We start from the raw sequence: 24,013 nt of genomic DNA on the forward strand, positions 1-24,013 counted from the left end.
GAACAGCGTATGGAAAGACAGGATTGAGGTTTTATGAAGAATCTTAGCTTGCATTATATGTGATGCTTTCTCTCCCTTTAAGATAGTCAAACTCTAATCCTAACAAGCATTAAAAAAAATGCATCACCTTAAATATCAGCAACATTGAGAAAAAAACTTTATCTGGCAATAACCAATTCAGAGGCACTCAACATAGCATTAAAAGGGATGCATAAACACATACTTACAGTCATAAAATCAGAGAAGTCAACAGCATAGAAAAAGACCCTTCAACCCCTTGAATCCATGTTGGTCAAAAGCAAGCACCTAGTTACCCATTTCCAGCACTTAGCCCATAGCCTTGCATGTGTTTGTATTAGAAGTGCACTTCTCAATACTTATTAAATGGTATAAGGGGTTCTTCTTTTATACCCTTTACAGGGAGTGAGTTCCAGGTTCCCACCATCCTTTTGGTGAAAGAAATCCTTATATCTTCGCTAAAGCTCCTACCTCCCGTTCATTGATTATGCCACCAAGGGGAAAGTTCCTTCCTGTCTACTCTATGCCCCTCAATTTTATACATCTCAAACATGTTCCCCCTCAGTCGCCACTGCCCCATGGAAAACAATGTCAATCTATCTAACCTCTCTTCACAACCACAAGTAGCCATCCCAGAGACACTTTCCTGGGAAATGTGTGTGCCCTCGCCAATCACATCTCTCCCTTAAACAGCAAAAGCCCAACACAGATTCCTATTGAACCATCTAGATGCTTCCAGTCACAAAGACACCCCTGAACAATCACCTTTTACTTCCTGCAACTCAGCCAATTCTGGACTGAATTAGCTAAATTTCCTGGGATTCCACAGGCTCTTACTTTGACTATCAGTCTTCCGTAACAACCTTAGCAGAAACCTTGCTGAAGTCCTAGTCTAGATTAAATGCATTATCCTCATCTGATTCCTGGTCACCTCTTTGAAAAGTTCAGTCAAGTTGATCAGACATGACCTCCTCTTAACACAACCATGCTGAGTGACTAATCCTTGCCTCTCCAAGATGAAGGGCTCTGGTCCGAAACGTCGAATTTCCTGTTCCTTGGATGCTGCCTGACCTGCTGTGCTTTAACCAGCAAAACACAGTCATATGCAATATCATAACTGATGTTTCGTGAATAAATCCAAAAAAGCTACTATCGCCTACACCAGTCAGATGCAAGACTTATTCAACAAATTTACATCTACTTTGTCTCGCTATCACCTACTTTTGCCTTGCACCATCACCCAGTTTATAATTTAGTCAGTCATGTCTTTGAGCTGAGCAGAGATCTTCCAACCTTTTTCTTCCTGGTTCTGTGCCCATTTAGAAACTATTAAATCTTTAACTGATAATTAAAATGATTGGTCATTGTCACTCCCTGAGCTCTTGAGGGCTTCCAACATTTTGTTTATTCAACTAAATAGCTCTTTAGAAATACTTTAAGAAGAATAATATAATCTCCAATCTACTGTATAAAAACGACATTATGCGGCTAAGGTCAAGCAGACTCCATTGCTTAACAGTCTCGCAGGATGCAACACACAGGTGTACGTCCGTACAATATTGACATGGCCACAACTTGTATTTAGACCCTTTTTAAACAATGTTAAAATGCTTTTCAGGAATGATTACCAAACAAAATTAGAAATCCAGCTAAAGTTATGTTAAGATAAAGTGATCAAAATCATGGAGTCAATGAGGTAGGTTTTAAAAAGCATCCTGAGGTAGGTTGAGAGAAATAGAGTCATGATAAATATGCTTTCATGTTTACAATGACAGAACTATTGTTTTACATTAACTGAACAAGGTTAAATTTTGTTTTTGTGAAAACAGTGCACCTTGATTAACACATCTCCTTCAAGTGTATTCTGCAACTAAAAGGATTGTGAAAATTAGCTCACATGTCAAACTAGAAAGGGAGCCATACCTGATAACTCAGTAACAGACTTAAGTGAGTGGTTAGGATTTGTATACATGGCACAATAGGGTGGTAGGAATAGGATTAATAGCAAGTTTTAAAGGAATTTGGTAAATATCTGGAGACAATAATATAGGGATATTGGGAAAGTGTCAGAGAGTGGGAATAACCGCTCCCATGATTCTATATGAATATAGTTTGAATTTTAATCTCTTCAAGAATAGTACACAATACAAGGACAGCACAGTGATGAGAGTCATGCAAAGAACCATCTTACCCCTTTCCAGAATTTTAGATGTCCAAGCGTTTTCACTGAGATATAGATACAATTTGCAGGCGTAATTAGAATTTGTGACAAGTAACTCAGTTCCTCACCTCCCAAAGTCTGAATACCATCTACAGGATGGATTTATCTACCTTTGTATTTTAAGACCTCCAGCACCTCCTCTTCTATAAGATGGATTCTTTTCAAGATATCATAATTTATCTTGTCTAATTCTGTAACTGCCATGCCTTTGTCCATGATAAATACGGACATGAAACCAGGAATACATTAGGCCACCTACAGCAGGAAACTGCATCAATTCAAAGGGGCAGCTTAACATCACCTTCTCAAGGGCAACTAGGGATGGGAAATAAATGCTGGCCAGCCAGCGATAACAATGCTCAGGAGCGAGTAAAAACATCTCTCCATTTGTCTGGATGAGTGCAGCTAAAACTGAGTAAAAAATGAGGTCTGCAGATGCTGGAGATCACAGCTGCAAATGTGTTGCTGGTCAAAGCACAGCAGGCCAGGCAGCATCTCAGGAATAGAGAATTCGACGTTTCGAGCATCGAAACGTCGAATTCTCTATTCCTGAGATGCTGCCTGGCCTGCTGTGCTTTGACCAGCAACACATTTGCAGCTGCAGCTAAAACTGAACCATCTTTTGGTAAATAAGGCAGGGCAAATATCTGAGGTGCTAATGAGGGAGCACGTTGGTACCAGTGATGTAATTCTTTTAGCTTTTAAATAGTTATGGAAAAGAAAGGCCTGGTTCACAAGTTAAAATTCGAAGTTGGGGCAAGGTCAATTTTAATGACATTAGAAAGGATCTTTTAAAAGTTGATTGTGGGAGGCTGTTTGCAGGTAAAGAGATGTCTAGCAAGTGGAAGACTTTCAAAAGTGAGAAAATGAGAGTTCAGAGCCAGCATGGGTAAGGCTGGCAGGAGTGGGAAACATTGGATGGTGAGAGATATTGAGGGCCTAGTCAATTAAAAGGAGACATGCGTCAGGTATAGACAGCTGGGATTGAGTGAACTCCTTGAGGAATATAGGGTGCATAGGAGTACACTTGAGGGAAATCAGACCTATAGGGACATACAATAGCTTTGGCAGATAGGATATAGGAGAATCCAAAGAGATTCTGCAAGTATATTAAGGGCAAAACAAGTTAATTAGGAGAAGAATAGGGTCCCTTAAAGATGAACGAGGTTGTTTATTTTTGGAACCACAGGAGAAGGGTGAGGTCTTAAATGAATATTTCGCATCAGTATTTATCATGGACAAAGACATGGCAGCTACAGAATTAGACAAGATAAATTATGATATCTTGAAAAGAATCCACATTATAGAAGAGGAGGTTCTTGAGATCTTAAAATACAAAGGTAGATAAATCCACCGGACCTGATCAAGTGTCTCCCAGGACATTATGGGAAGTTTAAAAAAAAATTGAGGGGCCCTGGAAAGTGACTAATTTTGTGCTGTTATTTAAGAAAGGCTTCAAGGAAAAGCCATGGAACTACAGACTAATGAGCATTACAGTAGTGGGTAAGTTGTTGGAGGGAATTCTGAGAGATAGGATCTACACGCATTGAGAAAGACAAAGACAGATTATGGATAGTCAGCATGACTTTGTGCATAGGAAATAGTGTCTCACAAATTTGATTGAAATTTTGGAACAGATTACACGGAAGATAGATGAAGGCAGAGCAGTAGATATTGTCTTCAAGGACTTTAGCAAGGTCTTTGACAAGGTTCCACATGGCAGAATGATTAGCAGGGTTACATCACATTGATGTTGTGTGGCATGACCTGCCCCTCTCAAAGCATGCTGACTATCTCTAATCAAGCTATGCTTTTCTAAACAAAGTTAAAAATCACACAACACCAGGTTATAGTCCAACAGGTTTATTTGGGAGCACCACTTCCAATACTTCCAAATAAACCTCTTGGACTATAATCTGGTATTGTGATTTTTAACTTTCTCCACCCCAATCTAACACCGGAACGTCCAAGTCATAGCTTTTCCAAATAATCATAAATCCTGTCCCTCAGAATCCTCTCCAGTAATTTGCCCACCACCGATTGGTGGTCTGACTGGTCTGTAATTCATTGGGTCATCTCTATTCCCTTTCTTGAACAAGGGAATAACATTTGTCACCCTCCAACCATTCTGCAGCTGTGATATTATTCCTGATCAGCAATGCCAGTCACCCACCTCTTTTACCTTCCTCTTTATTCCTTGTGAAACATCTAAATCCCAGAACATCCAACTAGTCCTGCCCTTGTGATATCCAAGTCTTCATTCAGATCAACACTTTGGCACATGTACTAATGAAGCCAACAATGGCTTCTCTCCATTACTCTAAGATTGTTAAATGATATGGAACACCTCAATTGGATCACCCCCAATTATCTAAATTGAAGAGAATACAAACCATGTTTTTAAACATGCTCAATGTAACTTTCTTCTTCAATATTTTGGTGGCAAAGATAGATTGCAGCTCCTTCAGGGTGAATACATCCTCCTTGAAGTCCATGCTTAGAACTGAATGCACACATAAATGAAGAGCAACACAGACTTTCATTTTAAAAGTACCCTTTGACCTTAGGGTTTCCCAAATATTTTATAGCTAATTTAGTATTGCTGGAGTTTAGTCACTGTTGTATTAGGGAAAATAGGGTAAACAGTTTGCACACAAAGTCTCACAAAGAGCAATGTAAAACTAATGCTGATGAGAGAGAAATAGTATTCTGTATTGCACTGGAAAGTCAGACTAGATTTTGTGTTCATGTTTAAGTCCCTAGACTGGAGGTTTGAACCCATGATGTTATGACTCAGTGCGGCACAGCTAATACATTGTTTACTTTAGGAAGCAGAGATCAGTTAAACAAATGAAGTTTGTTCTGTTTTCATAATGATTCCTTGCACATAATGTAGTTCCAAATACTGTTAGACAATACATATTTAAAGGTGGGGTGGTGAAATTGTATTTATTGCTGGAGTCTGTTTATTTATAATATAATGCTGTGTAAGCAATGTGGTGATTTTACATGACAGAAAAAAACTCTTACCTAGAATACTATTAACTAGGTGCCCCAACAACTGTGCATTACCACATTCAAACGACCACTCAGGTACAAGCCTACACTGAGTTTCAGCAGGCTACTTGACCAGAATATCCAGAAGAAACAGCACTGTTGTACTCATGCAACACACACAATGACTTTCAGAAGGAATCCTTGGTTGACAGTCCTCGTCAGGAGCAAAGTCATGGATAATTCTCCATAAACTGAAAGATGGCGATTACCTTAAGGTAAATCAGAAGCCAGGGCTTGTATTAGGGGTTTTCCTGTTGTATACATCTCACAAGTTGACAGGCAAGAGGCTGGAAAAGCACAGCAAGCCAGGCAGCATCATGAGGTGGAGAAGTCAATGTTTCGGGTGTAACCCCTCTTCAGGACTCACGTCAACTTCTCCACCTCCTGACGCTGCCTGGCCTGCTGAGTTCTTCCAGCCTCCTGCCTGTCTACTTTGGATTGCTGCATCTGCAATTTATTTGTCTGTATAATGTACACCTCACAACTGCATTTACTAACATAGATGTCTCTAGGGTGTGAAGGCTATGTTTACAGCTGGTGTTATGCAAATGTTCTCGAAACCTTTTGCAAGAGAAAATCAATATAGAAATGGTTTGGAATACATGTGATGTAGAGCATGCTGCATATCCATAGATTTACACATACTGATACTGATAAGCATTCTAGCAATTATGTAGCAAGTGTCAGGAATACTAAGCTCAACACTATGAATCATGAATGAACTCAGAACTTTGAGCCTCCTTTCAATATATATCAGCACTTAAATTTCCATGAATCCAAAGATAAAATGTTCATTCTGTAATATTTACACTGAAACAAAACTCATTAAAGCAACTGGTGTTCTATGCTATTAAAAGTTTTACCTAAATAATCTAGCAGCAGGTGAGGTGTAGGATAATTCATAGTTGAGAAGACATAGCTGTACATGTGTCAGAATAATACAGCCTTGATGGCTGTATCCATTCTCGAGTTCTCTCTAGGCTTGATTATTTTTATGGTCGTGACCAGGCTCCCATCTTTCCTTATACAACCTGTAGCTTAACTGAATGGACGCATATATTCATGACAATGGGAAGCATAGGGAGTCGGCAATTCAGTTCAGGTCAAACAATTACACAATCTCCAGAACAATCCATTTAGCCTCAGATAATGGCACTGACATGGGTGGAATTGGAAGTTTCAGATCAGAGGTTGCATTGGGGACCAAACATTAAGATTTCAAGTTGGAGTAAATTCGTGCTCACCCTAATGTGTTGCACACAGAGTTAATCTTCAAGCAGATGTTTGCAAAGCAGGATGAACATAGCACCATACTATTTGCATATTCATTTTCACAGCTGTAAAGGTTTTGACACATCCTTGGGATAACATTAAGCTTTGGAAACAGTAGAGAACAATTCCAAGCCATGTGTGATCTGCAAACAAAATATGTCAGCCCTTTGCTAAGCTCCCAGTGGAACCAATTTGCAAACTTGGCACCTCAACAAAGTTTAAAAGCAACTCTTCCTCAGAAACAGCAAATGTTTCATGCACTTTCACTGGAGCATTACTTAGGGATACTACTTTTTAAAATGGCTCACATACCCATCCTTTCACCTAAAAAAAATCAACTGTTTGTTGATATGAACATCTTTTTGAGGGGATGTTGATTCCTGATCTGAATATTAACATGTTGTGGGTATAGTGGATATCATCGCCTTCGTCAGCCTACAAAGAAAAGAAATAGCATTGAGACAGACCACTTTGGTGTTGCATTATTGTTCTTGCATCTGGATACAGTTCCATCTGCAGATGAGAAACTGCACTTTAGCTTGCATATTTCTGATGCATGCTGAATTACTCTAGTTCCTGCTGCAGGTGGAAGAGGAAAGAGATAGAAAAACAAAGAACCATGAACTCGCATATGCTAAGGGGATTTCAGTGATCTCTGAAAGCATTGTATGAAATTATGAATAATCCCACTTAGAACTGAGGAACAAAAAAACTAAAGCAGAAAAAGAGAAAATGTTTAATCAACCAAGAGCTTTCAGTCATATTTGTTTATTACTAATAAACAATATCTGAGAGCCTTAGTTCCCCTCTACATATAAGGCTAAACGCAAAGCTAATCCTCCAAAATATTTAACACGCACTGCACAAAGAATCTAACGATATTTAATACTGAAGTCCAAGAATAAAAGTTCCATTTGATATACAAAGTGCGTATGCAATTGAACTGGGTTAAGTTGCAGATTAACTACATTCTGGAATACTGGCTCAAAACAATACTGGAAATATCATAGTATCACAAATGTCTATGACAGGAAGCAGATACATTTAAATCTCTTGCTGTCTAAAACCTTACAGCTGTGCTGGTTTACTGAACCAATAAAGGAGTTACAGGTCCCCATGGTGGAGTGGCGTCAATGTGATTCTAAAGCTTGGTGATTAAGCAGTTAAAAAAAACAACCAAACACATTAACTGCATTAATTATTGTATTATCAAATAAAATAAAATACTGCAAAAGAAATGCCAGTTAGCCATCCGTGTTAACACTGAGACAGCTATCAAAGTAATGCTAATTCCCTGCTTTTTTCCCCATGGCCCTAAAAGTAGCTCTTTTAAATATATTTTGCTTGACTGGTTATTATTGAATCTGCTTTCACTACCCTATTGGGAAGTGTACATCAGGCAATGCCAGAGCCTCCATTCTTTCCTGAAGCTAGATCAGGTGGAGTGGAGAAAGTGAGGTCTGCAGATGCTGGAGATCAGAGCTGAAAATGTGTTGCTGGAATTACAGGTTGTCCTGGTTGGGTCCAAATTTTGTTGGTCGGAATGTAGTCCAGCAACACATTTTCAGATCAGGTGGAGTGGTCAACATCTAAAATAAGACAACAGTAGATCTGAAACAAAGAAACAGAAATTGCTTTAGAAATCCAGCTGAAACGTGTTGAAGAAGGGTAACAAGACTCAAAACATTATCTTTGTTTCCTCTCCTCAGATGTTGCCAGACCTGCTACGTTTCTCCATCAATTGCTGGCTGTGTTTGTAACTAAAGTTTTCTTGGACTCCTGACTGAACAAAGTTAGCATACTTGGTTGAATGGCTAACAGACTATAATCAATTATTTTAATTAAAACTGTACCTTTCAAGTTCCAAGATGTCAGACCTACTAATTTCTTCAAGGTGCGTGGTATTTAAAAGGTGTGCGTGTGATCAAACAGTACACTTCATACTAGAGGACAAAGCCTCCCTTTAATTAGTAGTTTTTAACAAGCTATAAATGACATATTTATTATGGTCAGAGTGACACAATTAACTGAACAGCAGAAACTTTACACTCTATATTGTGAACATTCAAATAAAGAACGAGGGAGGGGACTGCAAAAGCATTATTTTCAAGAAGAGGCCTAAAAGTACAAAGCAAACAAATTCACTAAATGAGGGAAATAAACTATGCAATTAAAAAGAAAATGCATTCACACCGTTTCATGTTGTTGATGCAATGAGAAGAGAAACATACTGCACACCCAGTTTGATACTAAATGAATATTGAAAACTAAAAATGCTGGAAATCTTCAGCAGGTCTAATGGCCACTGTAAATATCTGAAATGGTCAGCTGTTTTTCTCTCCGATCTTTAACATCTGCAGCGTTACTTTCTGTAGATTAGTCACACAGGTCATAACTTCACAGTGTAAGTTAGCATCCATGCTCCAATATAGCATTGCGGGTCCCCTGTATAGTTACAATAACACTGTGAAAAGCAACATATTATATAGGTGTCCTGTGAGCATGGTCTGGTGGTTATGAAGGAAAATTTAACTGCACATTCCAAGTGAGAAGTTTCCTCAATGCAACAGTCAACGCTGCCTTTCAACAGGCTGCATAAAAAAAACCTAACAAACTGGTCATTCATCTCACTGCTGTTTCTTGGACTCCAGACTGAACAAAGTTAGAATACTTGGTTGAATGGCTAACAGACTATATTCAGTTATTTTAGTTAAAACTGTACCTTTGAAGTTCCAAGTGCAGAGTGGCTTACATAGTATGTGGAAACGTTTCACTACAGAACACTTACCTTGATTTCAAATATATTCAACTAGACGTTTAAAATTCTTAAAAACCATTCAGCTTCTCCCACCACCACCTCCCCCATGCTTTCCTCCACCAAACCCCCATGTCCCAGCAATCTATTTATTCATTCCATTAACTTGACAGATGCTCCAGTTTGCAAACAGAATTTATAAATTCAACAAAGTAGTCACTGTTCAGATTTCAGTTACTGAATTTCCAATGTGGTCTATTGCACATAATGATGGTTGCTTGATCCTCTGGCTTTCCCAGATCAAGCCCTAGTCACTGAGAATCACAAAACATTCATTATTTTTAGCAATTCTGAAGGTGTCATACTGGACTCTTAACATTAATTCTAATTTCTCTTTCAGCACACCCGAGTTTCCCCAGCACTCTATTTTAGATTTCCAGCATTTACAGTATTTTGCTTTTATTCAATTATGTTAGTGACTGGAGAAAAACCTGCTTCTTCAAAATGGAGAATAATACTCTGCCTCCAACTGAAGTCCACGCTCTCAAACAACCAACTTCCAGTCATTTAATATTAATTATTTTTGGAATTAAACACGTCACTGTCCTGACAATATCCCAGCTCTGTCATTGAAAATCTGAACATACAACCGGATGCATTATTATCTTGAAAATATCCTAACTCTGGCATGAAATGTATGAGCATATGTATCTTAAAGGCTTGTGCATCACAACTAATTATTTACTTAACCAAATTACTCCAGTACCAAAACAATGGTAACACCTACCCAACAATTTGGAGGAGTGCCCGGGTCAGAGTCATGCAGTTGTACAGCATGGAAACAGACCCTCCGGTCCGACTCGTCCATGCCAAGCAGATATCCCAAATTAATCTAGTCCCATTTGTCAGATATCCTTTGAACTCCTTCCTGTTCAGTTATCCATCCAGACATCAAAATATACCTTGTAACTGTACCAGCCTCCACCATTTCCTCTAGTAGCTCATTCCATATAAGTGTAACCCTCTGTGTGAAAACGTTGCCCCTCAGATCCCTTTTAGATCTTTCCCTCCTCACCTTAAACCTCGGCCCTCTTATTTGGACTCCCCTACCATAGGGAAAATACCTTGGTAATTCATCCTAACCCTATCCCTCATGGTTTAATAAACCTCTAAAAGGTCACCCCCTCAGCCTCAGATGTTCCAGGGAAAATAGCCCCAGCTTATTCAGCCTCTCCCTAGAGCTCAAACCTCCAATCCTGGCAACATCCTTAATAGTTGATGCATTCCTTTAAGTTTAACAACATCTTTTCTGTAGCACGGAGACCAGAATTGAATACAATATTCCAAAAGTGGCTGAACCAAGGTCCTGTACAGATGTTACAGGACGTCACAACTTCTATACTCAATGCACTGTCCAATAAAGGAGTGAACCAAATGCCTTTTTCACTACCCTATCGACCTGTGGCTCCACCTTCAAGAAACTATAAATCTCTTTGTTCAACAATACTACCCAGGACCCTATCATTAAGTATATGTCCCAACCTGATGTGACTTACCAAAATACAACACCTTATTTATCTAAGTTAAATTCCATCTGCCATTCCTCAGCCCATCTGATCAAGGTCCCATTATGCTCTGATGTAACCTTCTTCACTGTCCACTACACTCCCAATTTTGGTGGCATTTTCAAACTTACTAACCATTCCTCCTATATTCACATCCAAATCATTTTTATAAATGACAAGGTATTCCCCATCAATTTAATTGAATAGATTCCTACATGATGCTCCTCCCGATCATCAACAAAGTGTTGGAAAGTAGCATTAATTGTGCCATTGGTGAGTAAGCATTGAACAATAACCTTTTTACAGATATTCAGTTTGTGCTCCACAGCAGCCAGGTGGCTGCAGACTTCATCCTACCCTTAATCCAATCACAGATGGAAGAGCCAAGTGCCAAAGGAACGACATAAGCCCTAGACTTACATAAACCATTTAACCAAATCTGATAAAGGAGCCTGAGCAAACAGAGGGTAATAAGTCTCTCACAACACTCTGAAGACAGGGGCTGTCAGAGGACTGTAACTTTACTCTTGGTTTCTACAGGGGCTGAGGCTAGGTACCTGAAAGCAAGAAGTTCTTCTGTTGATCATCTATGATGCTTTGTTCAGAATGGGTGCCACTGAAATAACTATCAAGAATAAAGGAACTTATTTTATTGAGCACCTTGCCACATATCAATACCCATTTCTTTCATCAAGGGACTGCTACTGCCACCTGACACAAACAAGATTGCAACAGAACAATTAACACAAGACTATTTCAACAATGTCTCTACCACTATGAAGGCCAAAAGCAAGAATATCAGTGATATGACCAGATGACGAGGGGTGAAACAGCTGTCCTCTTTTCAATCTCTCCAGTTGGCCGCGACAAAGGCTTACGCTGTTTCAAGTACAAGGCTTTGACTATCTCCAGTTAGTGTAGTTGATTCCTACTGCAGCTGTAAGGAGCCAAATACAAGCTTTTCCAGAATTAAAGAAACAGCAAGTTTATTACCAGCTCATTCCAAGAAAAATAATAAAGATCAAATGTTGGGCATCTGTAATGTGACGTTGTCTTTACAAACATATACAAAATTGATAAGGGGCCGGTACAAAAAGAAAAATAATGAATATTGTTTCTTCGGGGTCCTTGAGGCATGAGGTTTTTACTTGAGGTCACAGTTAAGTAGTCCTTAACTGTGTAGTCAGTTAACTGTTAACTGTGTAGTCAAGTAACTTAACCACACAGTTAAGTAGAAAACAAAAGAAGGTTCCCTATCCTTTTGTTGTGCATCCTTAGTTTTTTTTTCTCTCTCTGTCAAAAGCAATTTCTTCCAAAAGAAGCCTACTTATAAATTTTAAAGTTTGAATTCATCGACTCCAACAAAAATAGAAATTGCTGGAAAAGCTCAGCAGATCAGGCAGCATTTGTGAAGAGAAATCGGAATTAACGTTTCTGGTCCGGTGATCTTTCCTCAGAACTCAGAGCTCTGAAGAAGAGTCACCGGACCCAAAATGTTAAGTCTGCCTGACCTGCTGAGCTTTTCCAGCAACTTTAGGTTTTCATTGTCTCCAAGCTTGATAATTATAAAAAATGTTTTCAGCTTCAACAAGTGAGTACTGTATTCTGAAGGTGTAAAATAAAAATAGGAGAGGGCAGTCTTTTCATGACTCCCCTGGGAGGGCTTAGAATCACAGAATATAGTAGAAATCCTTTAGCCCATAATAACTACACCAACAACAAACTCTAAATCTACACAAATGCCACACTCCAACGCTTGACCCATAGTCTTGAATGTTATGCCAGGGTTACTATACTTGTGAGTGCCACTGTCAATCTGGAGTCAGTTGATGAGTCACTGAACAGGAAAGCACAACAGAACTGGATTAACTCACTTTGAATGCATTATTAGTTTCATGAATGTTATCAGTTTCTTTGACTCTGCCTGGGAATCTTGTTTATTAAACTTGGTTTGAACAATATCTACTAGAGTCAGAATATTTTTTCAAACTAAATGAATTTAATGTTGAACATTATACAGAACCTTTTATAATGCAGAAATCAAAGCCTTGTTAATAACAATTAACTAGAACTAACTGCTACAAGATTCACTTTTCAGTAGAATAGGCACCACTAAACTGCAGCCACAAGCCCTGTGTAACTGAACCTTAAAAACGCAAACTTATTTCTTGTTTGCTGTTTTTTTTTGTAGGCTTGTAGACAGTTCCTAGTAAAGCTGTCACACTGCAGGATCACTCACAATATCAGAACAGCAATGCAGGACATAAGTTACATGGAATTCTTTTATTCCAGATGTTGTTCCATGTATGTTTCTGATAGTTCCTATAGGTGAGTTCTCAGTCCCTACATTCTTAAGATAAACGCTGAAGACAAATTTTGAAAGAATGCTCGGGAAGGGGAAAACTCAAGTCAGTGATGCAATTCTGTGCTTAAACAGGGTGGTTCTGGTCTTTGAGTGAAGCAAAGTTACACTCAAATAAATGTTAATTGCCAAATAAATAGCCTTTCAAATAATAAGCAGAAAGATAACTTGGTTACAGCTACAAAAAGACATTCATAACAAAATAAATCAACAGTTTAAGCTCTTATACTTAGTTAAATTATAGTACATAATCATCTCACCTATTATTAAACTATTTGAGTAGTCAACATTCTGCAGAAGATTCAGACAGAAGATTTGAAAGATGGCATGTTTATTTGAATGTTTCAGATAAAAGACTTGGCTTGCAAAGGCCAAGCTGATAAATTGTTTGGAAACAATTTCTAGAGTCGAGCTGAGTTTAAACAACTGGTTTTGTACTGAAAAACCCTTAGAAAATGCATATTTGAACAAACTGAAGAGCAGATTTTGTTTCAAATTGGATTCCTCCGAGTTACCTATTTGGCAAATCAATCAAACAACTGTCACAGCAATACATCAAATTAAACTGGGACGTCACTTGTTTTCAGTCAAGGTAACTTTGTAAACACCCATTTTCCCTTATATTCCTCAACAGAAGTCAAAACCAAGTAGCATTTTTTTTTAAGACAAAATGCAACTACTTGTCATGATATGCAAATTGTTGGGAACATTGGTTCTAATGAAAAGGCCTCAGACCTGAAACTTGAACTTCATTTCTCTCTGCAGATGCTGCATCAGAGTATCTGCAGCATTTTCTTTTCTTAATTATGGAACAATGGATTTATGCCACTATGGAATGTTGTAATGCATTCAAGCCAAAAGGAAATGCTTTAAAATCCCTCTACTACTATCCCTCAACATTTCCTGTCTCAGAGATGAGGTGCAATATATACAGTTGAGAGAGAGAATTTGTTCCCAGGTAGTCTCACAGCTTCATCCCATCCATCATCTGGAACTTTCACTGCCTTCAGGGATGTTCAGTTGTGATTTCAAATGTACAGTTCCACTTGCAAATCCTCAGCACTGAAGTATTCTATGTTTGCATGCCACAAAACTTGGCCCATATACAGGCTTATCATGAAACACTTTACCCAATACTTCAAGTATCTAAACTGCATGAACAGAACAATTCAAAGAGGTCGCTCACCACAGCCTTATCAAAGATGATGTTTCACCCGCATGATGAACAAATAAAAATATCTTTCATGACAAACTCATAGTCATAGAGTATAGAGATTTACAACACGGAAACAGACCCTTCTGTCCAACTCGTCCATGCCAACTTGATATCCCAACCCAATCTAGTCCCACCTGCCAGCACCCAAGAGACAACTGAGAGAACAGATTTCATCTTATCGGAAAGATGATTTGACAGTGCAAAACACCAACAGCACTTTACTGAAGTATCAGCCTCAATTCAAAAAAAATTCTAATCAGAGATGTTATTACACACCTCTGAATCAGGTGGGACTTGACTCTCAGTCTCCTGGCTCAGAGGTTTGGACACTACACTTGTGCCACTACAGCCAGCCCAGATTAATTGCTCATCTCTGGAATGGTACTTGCATCCTTCACGTTTGGCTTCATGTCAGATGGGAGGGTGTAACCACTAAGCCAAGGCTGTCAGGAACATCTGCAGACAATGCATCTTCAGTATGAATTTGAATCTTTATTTAGCAGAAAAAGTAAACACCTTCTGTCAGTCAATCAGGCATTTGGAGAAACAACATAACGTTCACAAATCCTCAAAAAGCTAGGATATTTACACTCACTGTGAGCTACTGCTGGTTTATCCTGTGGAAAATAAAGCCTGTTGCTTTTGGCCACTTTTATTAGAAAAGGTTAAAAAGGGACATTGGTACAATAGCAGTGTAGCCGTCATTACACAAACACAGGATTATAAAGAATGGTCACAGAAAATGGTCACTTTGTCTAAGCAGTCCAGGCTAGCCTTTATTTCCCACTCAAGTTCCTTCTTTCCTTCCTCATTTAATCTCAGCATAACCTGCTATACTATTTTCCCATATGGGCTTACTTTCCTTGCCATTAATGCATCAATACCATCCATCCGAATCACTCCTTTCATAGCAAGATCTACAGTCTCACGCCTTAAGTCGAGAGGTTTAGGCTGAATTCTGCATTTATTTCTTGATGATTATCCTTTATGGATGGCCTTTAGTTCACCACATGCTGTGGGTCTACTCTTATCAAGTCGTCCATAATTTCCTTTTCTTTCAACAGACTAGACTCAACTTATCACCAGGCATGTAATCAGATCAGCCAAGATCTTATTGAATAGCAAAACATGTCTGCCAGGGTCAAACGCTCATAATTTATGTGATCAGAGGTATCTTTTCTTTATATATATAATTTTGCAGTACTGAAATTATCCTTATTTCTTTTTTACATTTTCTCCAGTATGTCTATTTACCTTTTTTTTAAATGGCAACTAGAGTTGTTTATGGTGCTCTTGGTTTCAACTAGTCAAGGTTTAATATAAATCGAATACAAGTTCTATGCCTTTCAATTTTGTTCCCTTAGCAATAAACTGTAATGTTTGACATTTTTTATAACATCAATCTGCTTAGTCTTGTACTTGCCACATTCTTGTAAAACCACAAAAACAGTATTTATTCATTCATTTCTTTATTAGCTTCTCAAATCTCTCACAAAATACTTTGCTTGTGTTTATGTGTCAGAGTTAGACTTCACTAGGCTCTTTCCGTATTTATTTAGGTGCACTGGACAATATAAAGCAAGTCGGTAAAAACAATGACTGCAGATGCTGGAAACCAGATTCTGGATTAACGGTGCTGAAAGAGCACAGCAGTTCAGGCAGCATCCAAAGCGCAGCGAAATCGATGTTTCGGGCAAAAGCCCTTCATCAGGAAGCCCTTCCTGATGAAGGGCTTTTGCCCGAAACGTCGATTTTGCTGCGCTTTGGATGCTGCCTGAACTGTTGCGCTCTTCCAGCACCACTAATCCAGAATATAAAGCAAGTATACTGTCAAAACAACCAACAACATATTGCAGAGTTACAGGGATAGGGTAGGGGGTTGGGTCTGGACTGATGGGCCAAATGGCCTGATTCCATACTGTAGGGATTTTATGATTGTATAAGTGGCCAAAATACAAAAGTTAAGACATGCCTTTATTCATCGAACACCATCTCCATGAAAAATTAGCAAATGTTTACTAGTGTACTGGGAACTTAACCACATTAGGACCTCAATCAACACTTTCACTACATGTCTGCAAAGTAAGGAGCCTCAATAAAAGGGACGAAGTTCAAAAATTTGTTGTATATAACATTATCAAGTTTGAAAGCAGTAGGAGTGAAGACAAGGTAATCTGGTTAGGTACTATTGCATTGGCTTAAAAGTCCGAAAATTGTACAATGACAGGAAGATGGTGTAAGGTGAGGAACTTTGGAGAAAAAAATATGTAGAATGATTCTCAATCACGAGAGATAGAGAAAGGATGAATCTGTAAAACATGGCACTTGAGACCACAGAGGAACAAAACAGTAGCGGTGAAAAAAAACAAAAGTCTCTGCTGGAGACAGCAGATACAAAATGGACTGAATGGTCACTGGTTGTGTTGTGTCATCCTAGAAAGGATAGGAGAGTAATGGCAAGGCTAACTTTTTTATTCTTTCATGAGTTCTGGTCACCATTAACCATGGCCAACATTTTCTGGATATGCCTCATTGCCCTTGAGCTGAATGCCTTGCGCAGCCATTTTGGAGGAGAGTTAACAGGCAACCACATTACTGTGGGTCTGGAGTCAGATGTCAATCAGATGAATAAGACTACAGATGCCCTTCCTAAAGGATATTAAGGCAAGTGCGTCATCCTTGGAAAAATCCTGTGGCTATGCTATTTTTGCCACCAAGTGCCATTTCTTCTTGAAGTAACAAATACTTAAAGTTTGCACATTTTGCACTTCAGTTGATGACAGTGGCTACACTGGCTCGTGACCTGATGCAACATGGAAAAGCCAGAAGACTCCAGCTGGCACAGTCCTGTGGACGGTACAGTGGCTCAATGGTTAGCACTGCTGCCCCTCACAGCATCAGAGACCCAGGGTTTGATTCAGCTTCCAACTATTGTTTGTGTGGAGTTTGCACCATGTCCCTACGTCTGTGTTGGCTTTCTCCCACAATGCAGAGATGTGCAGACTAGCTGGATTAGCCATGGGAAATGCAAGATTTCGGGGGGGGGGGGGGGGGGGGGGAGGAAAGAGGCAGGTCTGGCTTGGATGCTCTTTGGAGAGTCGGCATAGACTCAATGGGTCGAATGGCCTGCTTCCACACTGTATGGTTTCCATGATTCTATGAAAAGAATTTGGGGGCAAAAAGTACATAATAAATATTGCATAAGCATAGTAGAAAGTACTGCACAAACTGTGTGAAGGTGGCCTGATTTACCCAATAAGAAAAACAAACTACCAGAAATATGTTGCCATCTTTTCTATTAGATGCAAGTTATTATCTGGTTCCATTGTTGGAAAGTCCAAGAACAGGGTCAGCTGCAGGTGAGTTTACCAAGAACAGACTGCCCAGCTGATCACTTTCATTTCTCGTTGAGATCAGTGTTCAACATTTTTGTTCTTTTGAAAGGATGAGCAGTTATACTTTCATATTGCTAACTGCGTGTGTTGAACAATTATTGCATCTTCATTAAGCAAGTTTTGTTTTGATGATAAACTAATGATTAGATTCCAGAATGAACCTGGTTGCTGGATTGTGTTGTTCAAAACCTGACATAGTTATGGTATTTGACTAGTCATTTTGATATAACTGAGGGGGAAACAAGTTTTTAGTTTATGTTTCGACCTGTAGAAAAGTTTGACGAGAGTGACAGCATACTACTCCAGCCTCAACCATTACAATGCCCAATTTGTCCAAATGAGGATGTATTATAGGCCTGTGGCCACCATGGGCTTTTGTCATCCATTTCACATACAGATAGCAGGCAGAGACAGTTTTCATCTTGCTAGCTAAGACTAGATTGAAATCCAGGTGAAAGTTGACTGAACTGCATTACTTCCCCTTAGGTACTAGTTTGGTTTTATTTTGTAGATTCTTCAGTAAAGAAACCAGACGATACACAGAGTAGAGTAGAGTAGATTCTAATAAAACTTTAGAAATAAGAGCAGAAGACTGCTCCTCCTTTTAATAAGACCATTGTCCAGATTCAAATCCACTGTCCACCTGATCCCAATCTTAAATATACTCAACAAACAAACACCCACAGGTCATGGGGAAAGAGATTTGCAAAAAAATCTCAACACTGAGTAAAGAAATGCCTCATCTCCGTTCTAAACATTCTATTAACTGTTCCTTTATTTTGAATCGATTATGTACTGCTCTAAATTATCCATTAGGGAAACAGCCTTTCAGCAGCTACCCTGTCATGTCCTCTAAGGATTTTATATGTTTCAATGATTTAGTGGAACCTTTCCAAGTGTCAACTACATAACTCGTACTCCACCCAGACTTGCGTTTCCTTTCAACCAGTTGAAAAAATGTATTGCATATCATTTAGAATAATTACCTAATTCCCATGCTCATCTACTTGCCTGCAGCAATGGTAAAGTTAATTTTGTATCACACCCAACCTGTGGTTTTGTGGCTGGCAAAGTAGGGAGTATAATATCACGAGAAGCAAACTTAATTGCCGAATGGTGAAACGATGTAGCTTTCAGATTCACTAAACTGTGTATTTAAAAGTGCACTCCATACATCCCAGTAAAAAAAAAGTAGCCACATGGACATGACAAAACTCAAGTTAGGTTATTTTAAGTAATCTGCAGAAACTTTCTGATGTAATTGGCCTCCCTACGCAATGCTGCATTTTGAGACATGCCACAGCAAGTCATTTCTTAATGATTTAACAACATGCCTCCCCCTCCTCCATTTTAGAGATTGTACTTTCAAAAAGACCTGTTGGACCACAACCTGGTGTTGTGTGATTTTTAAAATTATTACAGTTATGTCAAGGTCAAGTCAAGTCACCATAGTCTTACTAGACCTGCTGTCCAGTTAGAGAAAGGTGACTGGTGGTCATTTAACCTGAGAGCCACATCTCCAGCAATGGGGGTCATACAGCACAGATATAGACTTTTCAGTCCAACTGACCATAATCCCAAACTAAACTAAACTAGTCTCATCTGCCTGCACTTAGTCCATATCCTTCCAAACATATATTATTCTTGCACTTATCTAAATGTCTTTTAAATATTCACCTGATTGAGTGGCAGTGCTCAGAAAACTTGTAATTTCAAATAAATCTGTTGGACTATAACCTGGCATCATGTGACTTCTGATCTTGACCACTTCCTCTGGCAGTTCATTCCACTCACAAATCACTGTGTAAAACAATTGCCTCTCATGTCTATTTAAAAAAAATCTTTCTCCTCTCACCTTAAAAGTACAACCCCTAGGCCTGAAACCGCTAGGGAAAAAGGCATTTGCCATTCACCTTAACCAGATCCCTCATTTTTATAACCCTCTGTAAGGTTGCCTTTCAACCTTCTATGCTCCCGTGAAAAAAGTCCCAGCCTAATAACTCAAACCCTCCATTCCCAGCAACATTGCTAAGTCTCTTCTAAACCCTCCCCAGCTTAATAATATCCTTCCTATAACAGGCAGACCAGAACTGGACACAGTACACCAGAAGAGGCCTCACCAATGGCAAAGTAGAATCCTTCATGGTAACATCAGTCAGTGTGAGGATTAAACCCACGCTTATGGCATCACATGGCTTCATAAACCAACCTATGTCAATGTAGCAGGCTAAAATACACACATACAAACGGCAAGAGGTAGAGCTTTTGTGTCTCAACTCAACAGTGCCATTTAATAAGATTATGGTTGACCTGACTGTAACCTCAAATTCATGTTCCTCCCTACCCAATAACCTTTCATTCCCTTGCTTAACAGGAGTCTAGCCATCTCTGCTTTTGAGTTCCAAAGATTCACAATCTGCCCAAGAAAAATTATTCACCTTATCTCTGTTTTAAATGGCTAACCCCTTATTTTAAACACTGACCCCTAGTTCTGGATTCTTCCATGAGAGGAAACAACATCTCCACAGCTACCCAGCCAAGACCTTTCAGGAGTGTTGGGAGTTTCAATTAAGGCACTTGCTACTCTACTAATTCCAGCAAATATAAGATCCTGTCCAGCTTTTCCTCACAATACAAGCCATTCATTCCAAGTATTAGGTTGGTAAATCATCGCTGAATTGCTTCCAATGAATTTGCATATCTTAAGTATGGAAACCAACACTAGTGTGATGTGGTCTTATTAGTGCCCTGTACAAGTAAAGCAAAGCCTTCCCTACTCTTGTATTTAAACTCCCTCACAATAACTTGTAACATTCTATTAGATTTCCTTATTATTCCCTTTACCTATAGAGTAACCTTTTGAGACTTATGTACTGATTTACACACCTCTGATAGATCCCTCTGCATTCAGAGCTCGGTAAAGTCTAGCCTTTTTAGGTAATACACTTCATTTTTATTCTTCTTGTCTAAAACATACAATTTCACATATTCCCATTATACTTCATTTACCTGACTTATCATAGAGTCATAGAGATGCACAGCATGGAAACAGACCCTTCGGTCCAATTCTGGTCCATGCCGACCAGATATCCCGACCCAATCTAATCCCACCTGCCGGCACCTGGCCCATATCCCTCCAAACCCTTCTTATTCATATACCCATCCAGGTGCCTTTTAAATGTTGCAATTTTACTAGCCTCCACCACTTCCTCTGGCAGCGCATTCCATAGAAGTACCACCCTCTGCATGAAAAAGTTGCTCCTTAGGTCTCTTTTATATCTTTCCCCTCTCACCCTAAAATCAAGCCACAGTCTCTGTAATCTCCTTACAGTCCCTTTGCAAACTTTCCTACCTATGTTATCAGCAAATTTGGCAACTACACATTCCAAGCATTCATCTGAGACATTTGTGTCAATTGCAAATGGTTGAAATCCCAGTTATGATCCCTGCAGCACACAACTTGTTTCAATTTGCCATGCAGGGAAAGAGTCCCCATAGATATTCATCTCCTGTTAGCCAACCATTTTCTATCCATGTTAAAATGTTATCCCAATTATGTGAGCATTTACAAATTAGATGGGCCAAAAGCACTCCATTATCTTTGCTATCTTTAGAATTTTGGAGAAAGGACCAACTTGTCATTCACTGTGAATTTAATAACTATTGAATTCAAAGTAATCACTCTGCCATTCTTCACATTCCAATTGAGAGGACTTCTTCCAAACGTAATCTTTAGTAGTACTAACCTGGTGAAACACTGGCTCCTTCCACTGGAGATATACCTGTTCAAAACAAGAACAACATAACTGGAACACAGAACAAACAAAAAAAGCCTTTAAAAATAACCAATGGATCACTAAATATTCCCAATTGTTCTTCGGTCAAGGAACACCCAAGTATCAACACCCAAGTCAAAAAGAGTAGTTATTAAGGCAGATTAAGTTGAAAAATGCCAGGCTTTCTCCAAGCCCCACATAGAATTCCAGTAGTTCCAATATATACAAGTGCAAACATTATTTGCCTTGTCTTAATGCAATTCACTTGAAAAACTGCAGGATTGTTTACATTTCTTCTCATCACTTTGCTACTTTAATTTTGACTTTCATACACATTGTACCGGTTACAAAATGTGCATCAAGTTGCTAATCATGGCATTAGGGCAACACCTTGAAGTCCCTGCACAACCGTGAATACAGGGGCAATCCCCTTCATATCACCAAGCTTCCAATCACCACTCTGGACAGAAGGTACATTCAGTAGGAAATTGCTTGGGTTGCCACTATCTTGAAATGCTCAAACAGTAGGAGAGGTGGACTCCTGCAATATATTTGGAAGGAAAACTCACAATGAAGAGCCATACTCCAAGAAGAATCCCTAAATCTCAGGTAGTAGTACTTGGTAGCACTTTTGGCTGGGGAGTCAGAAACTTGTTATCTAAAAGGCCTATTCCAGAGACTTCAACTCAAAATGTAGGTTGACACTTCTCAATGCTACACTGTTGCAGGTGCCATTTTTTCGATGGGATATTAAACCAAGGCCCATTAGCCTTCTCAGGCAAATGTAAGAGATCCTTCAGCACTACTTATGAAGGCAGGGGAGTTTTCTCAATGTCCTGGCTAAAACCAGTAAAATAGCTTTGCTAGTCACTTATCCGACTCAAATTGTAGGAACTTGCACTGTGCAAATATCTGCCACATTCCCATATATTAGTGAATACATTAAAATCCTTATTGGCTGTGAAGCTGTTCAGGATGTCCCTAGATTGTGAAAGACACTAAAGACATGCAAGTCTGTCTTTCTTTCAATGACCGAAGTCACCCTTACATCAACTTTTTAAAAAAAGCAAGTACAGTACAGCTGCTGGCTTCTCTCAGTGCCAACACATTTGCTCATGATGTTACCTAGCATGATTCAATCTCCCACTATAAATAATATTATGTTGGAATTAAAGATTGGGCAAAAGTATTTCATTGATGCAAGACCACCAATGATTCAAAGACAATGGTCCCAATCAAAAACTCATCTTTATTTTGAAACAGTTATCATGCAATATAAAAGTGAATATCCTGCACGGTTAGTAATTTTAAAAGAAGTAGGAATATAAACTTACTATGGTCACTAGCCCACTGAATAGTACCAGTATAAAAGCTAGAAGGTAGTTGCGCGTGTTCTTGTGTTTGAAGCATTCGTACCTGAACAAAATAACAGAATATTAGACTCAAGAGACCTAAAAGGACACAAACCTATTTTTGATAAAAGTGTTATACACATATTTGGGAAATCACGGACTCTAATTTTCAAAGATATACTATTCAAGGTCAACTTCAATTTATCATCTTCTCTGTACGTGTCTAGGACCAAAAATTACTCAAAGCCTTTTGGTTTTCACTACTTCTCTCTTCAAGACTCTGGCCAGTGAAATGCAACTAACAAGTTCTCAACCATCAGGGAGTAGCTGCTAGATATCTGACCCAAGCAAGTAAATCTTATTGTATGTATTTAAATAAAAGTGCTGTGAGGTTACATGGTGGGGAACATTTTTGTTGAGCTGGAGTTTTCTTTATCTAAAGCAACACTGGATCCAGGTAACAGGAAACAGAATACAGCTTGATCTTTTTCTCTTTCAACCCATGGCTTTGCACAAAGGAATATAGTGCATAGAGTGTAGGTTTGCTCGCTGAGCTGTAGGTTTGATATCTGAGCAAAGACATACCAAAGAATTCCGAGAGGCCTGACACTCCAACCACAACACCATAAACAAACACATAGATCTAGATGCCATCTATCAACTCCTTAGAAAACGAACAGGAAATGATATCACAAACCCCAGGAACCCCATCCAGGAGAAAGATATAAATAGAAAGCAGGAGACAACAGCTTCACTTTACTTGGGAGGTTGCCACTGATGGTGTTACCTAGCCAGGTAATGAAACGTCTGGATATCAAACCTACAGCTCAGCGAGCAAACCTACACCCTAAACCTCAACCTGAGCTACAAACCTTGCAAAAAAGAATTTAGTGCATGCACATTCTTAAAGAAGTTGGCCTTCTTTGTCTGATCACCTGATGCTCAAGCTTCTGAGTAAACTGGGGTAGCTTAAGTGCTCTGATACCACCGTAGAAAATGCAACTTCATTATGTGTCAGTTTGAC

At 39.0% G+C, this 24,013-nt stretch overlaps 1 protein-coding gene across 1 annotated transcript in view; it reads right to left on the reverse strand.

Moving 5' to 3' along the window:
• The window catches only part of acer3 (alkaline ceramidase 3), a 186,604-nt gene that overhangs the window by 70,590 nt on the left and 92,001 nt on the right, over window positions 1-24,013 (reverse strand). Inside the window, exons 5-6 of the mRNA XM_060826306.1 lie at window positions 22,972-23,053; window positions 21,608-21,643 (exon numbers count right to left, since the gene is read on the reverse strand). Coding sequence (XP_060682289.1) covers window positions 21,608-21,643; window positions 22,972-23,053 — 118 coding nt within the window. The remainder of the gene's footprint in view (window positions 1-21,607; window positions 21,644-22,971; window positions 23,054-24,013) is intronic.

The sequence above is a fragment of the Hemiscyllium ocellatum genome, chromosome 6, assembly GCF_020745735.1.
Source record: "Hemiscyllium ocellatum isolate sHemOce1 chromosome 6, sHemOce1.pat.X.cur, whole genome shotgun sequence".
Taxonomy (NCBI): Eukaryota; Metazoa; Chordata; class Chondrichthyes; order Orectolobiformes; family Hemiscylliidae; genus Hemiscyllium; species Hemiscyllium ocellatum.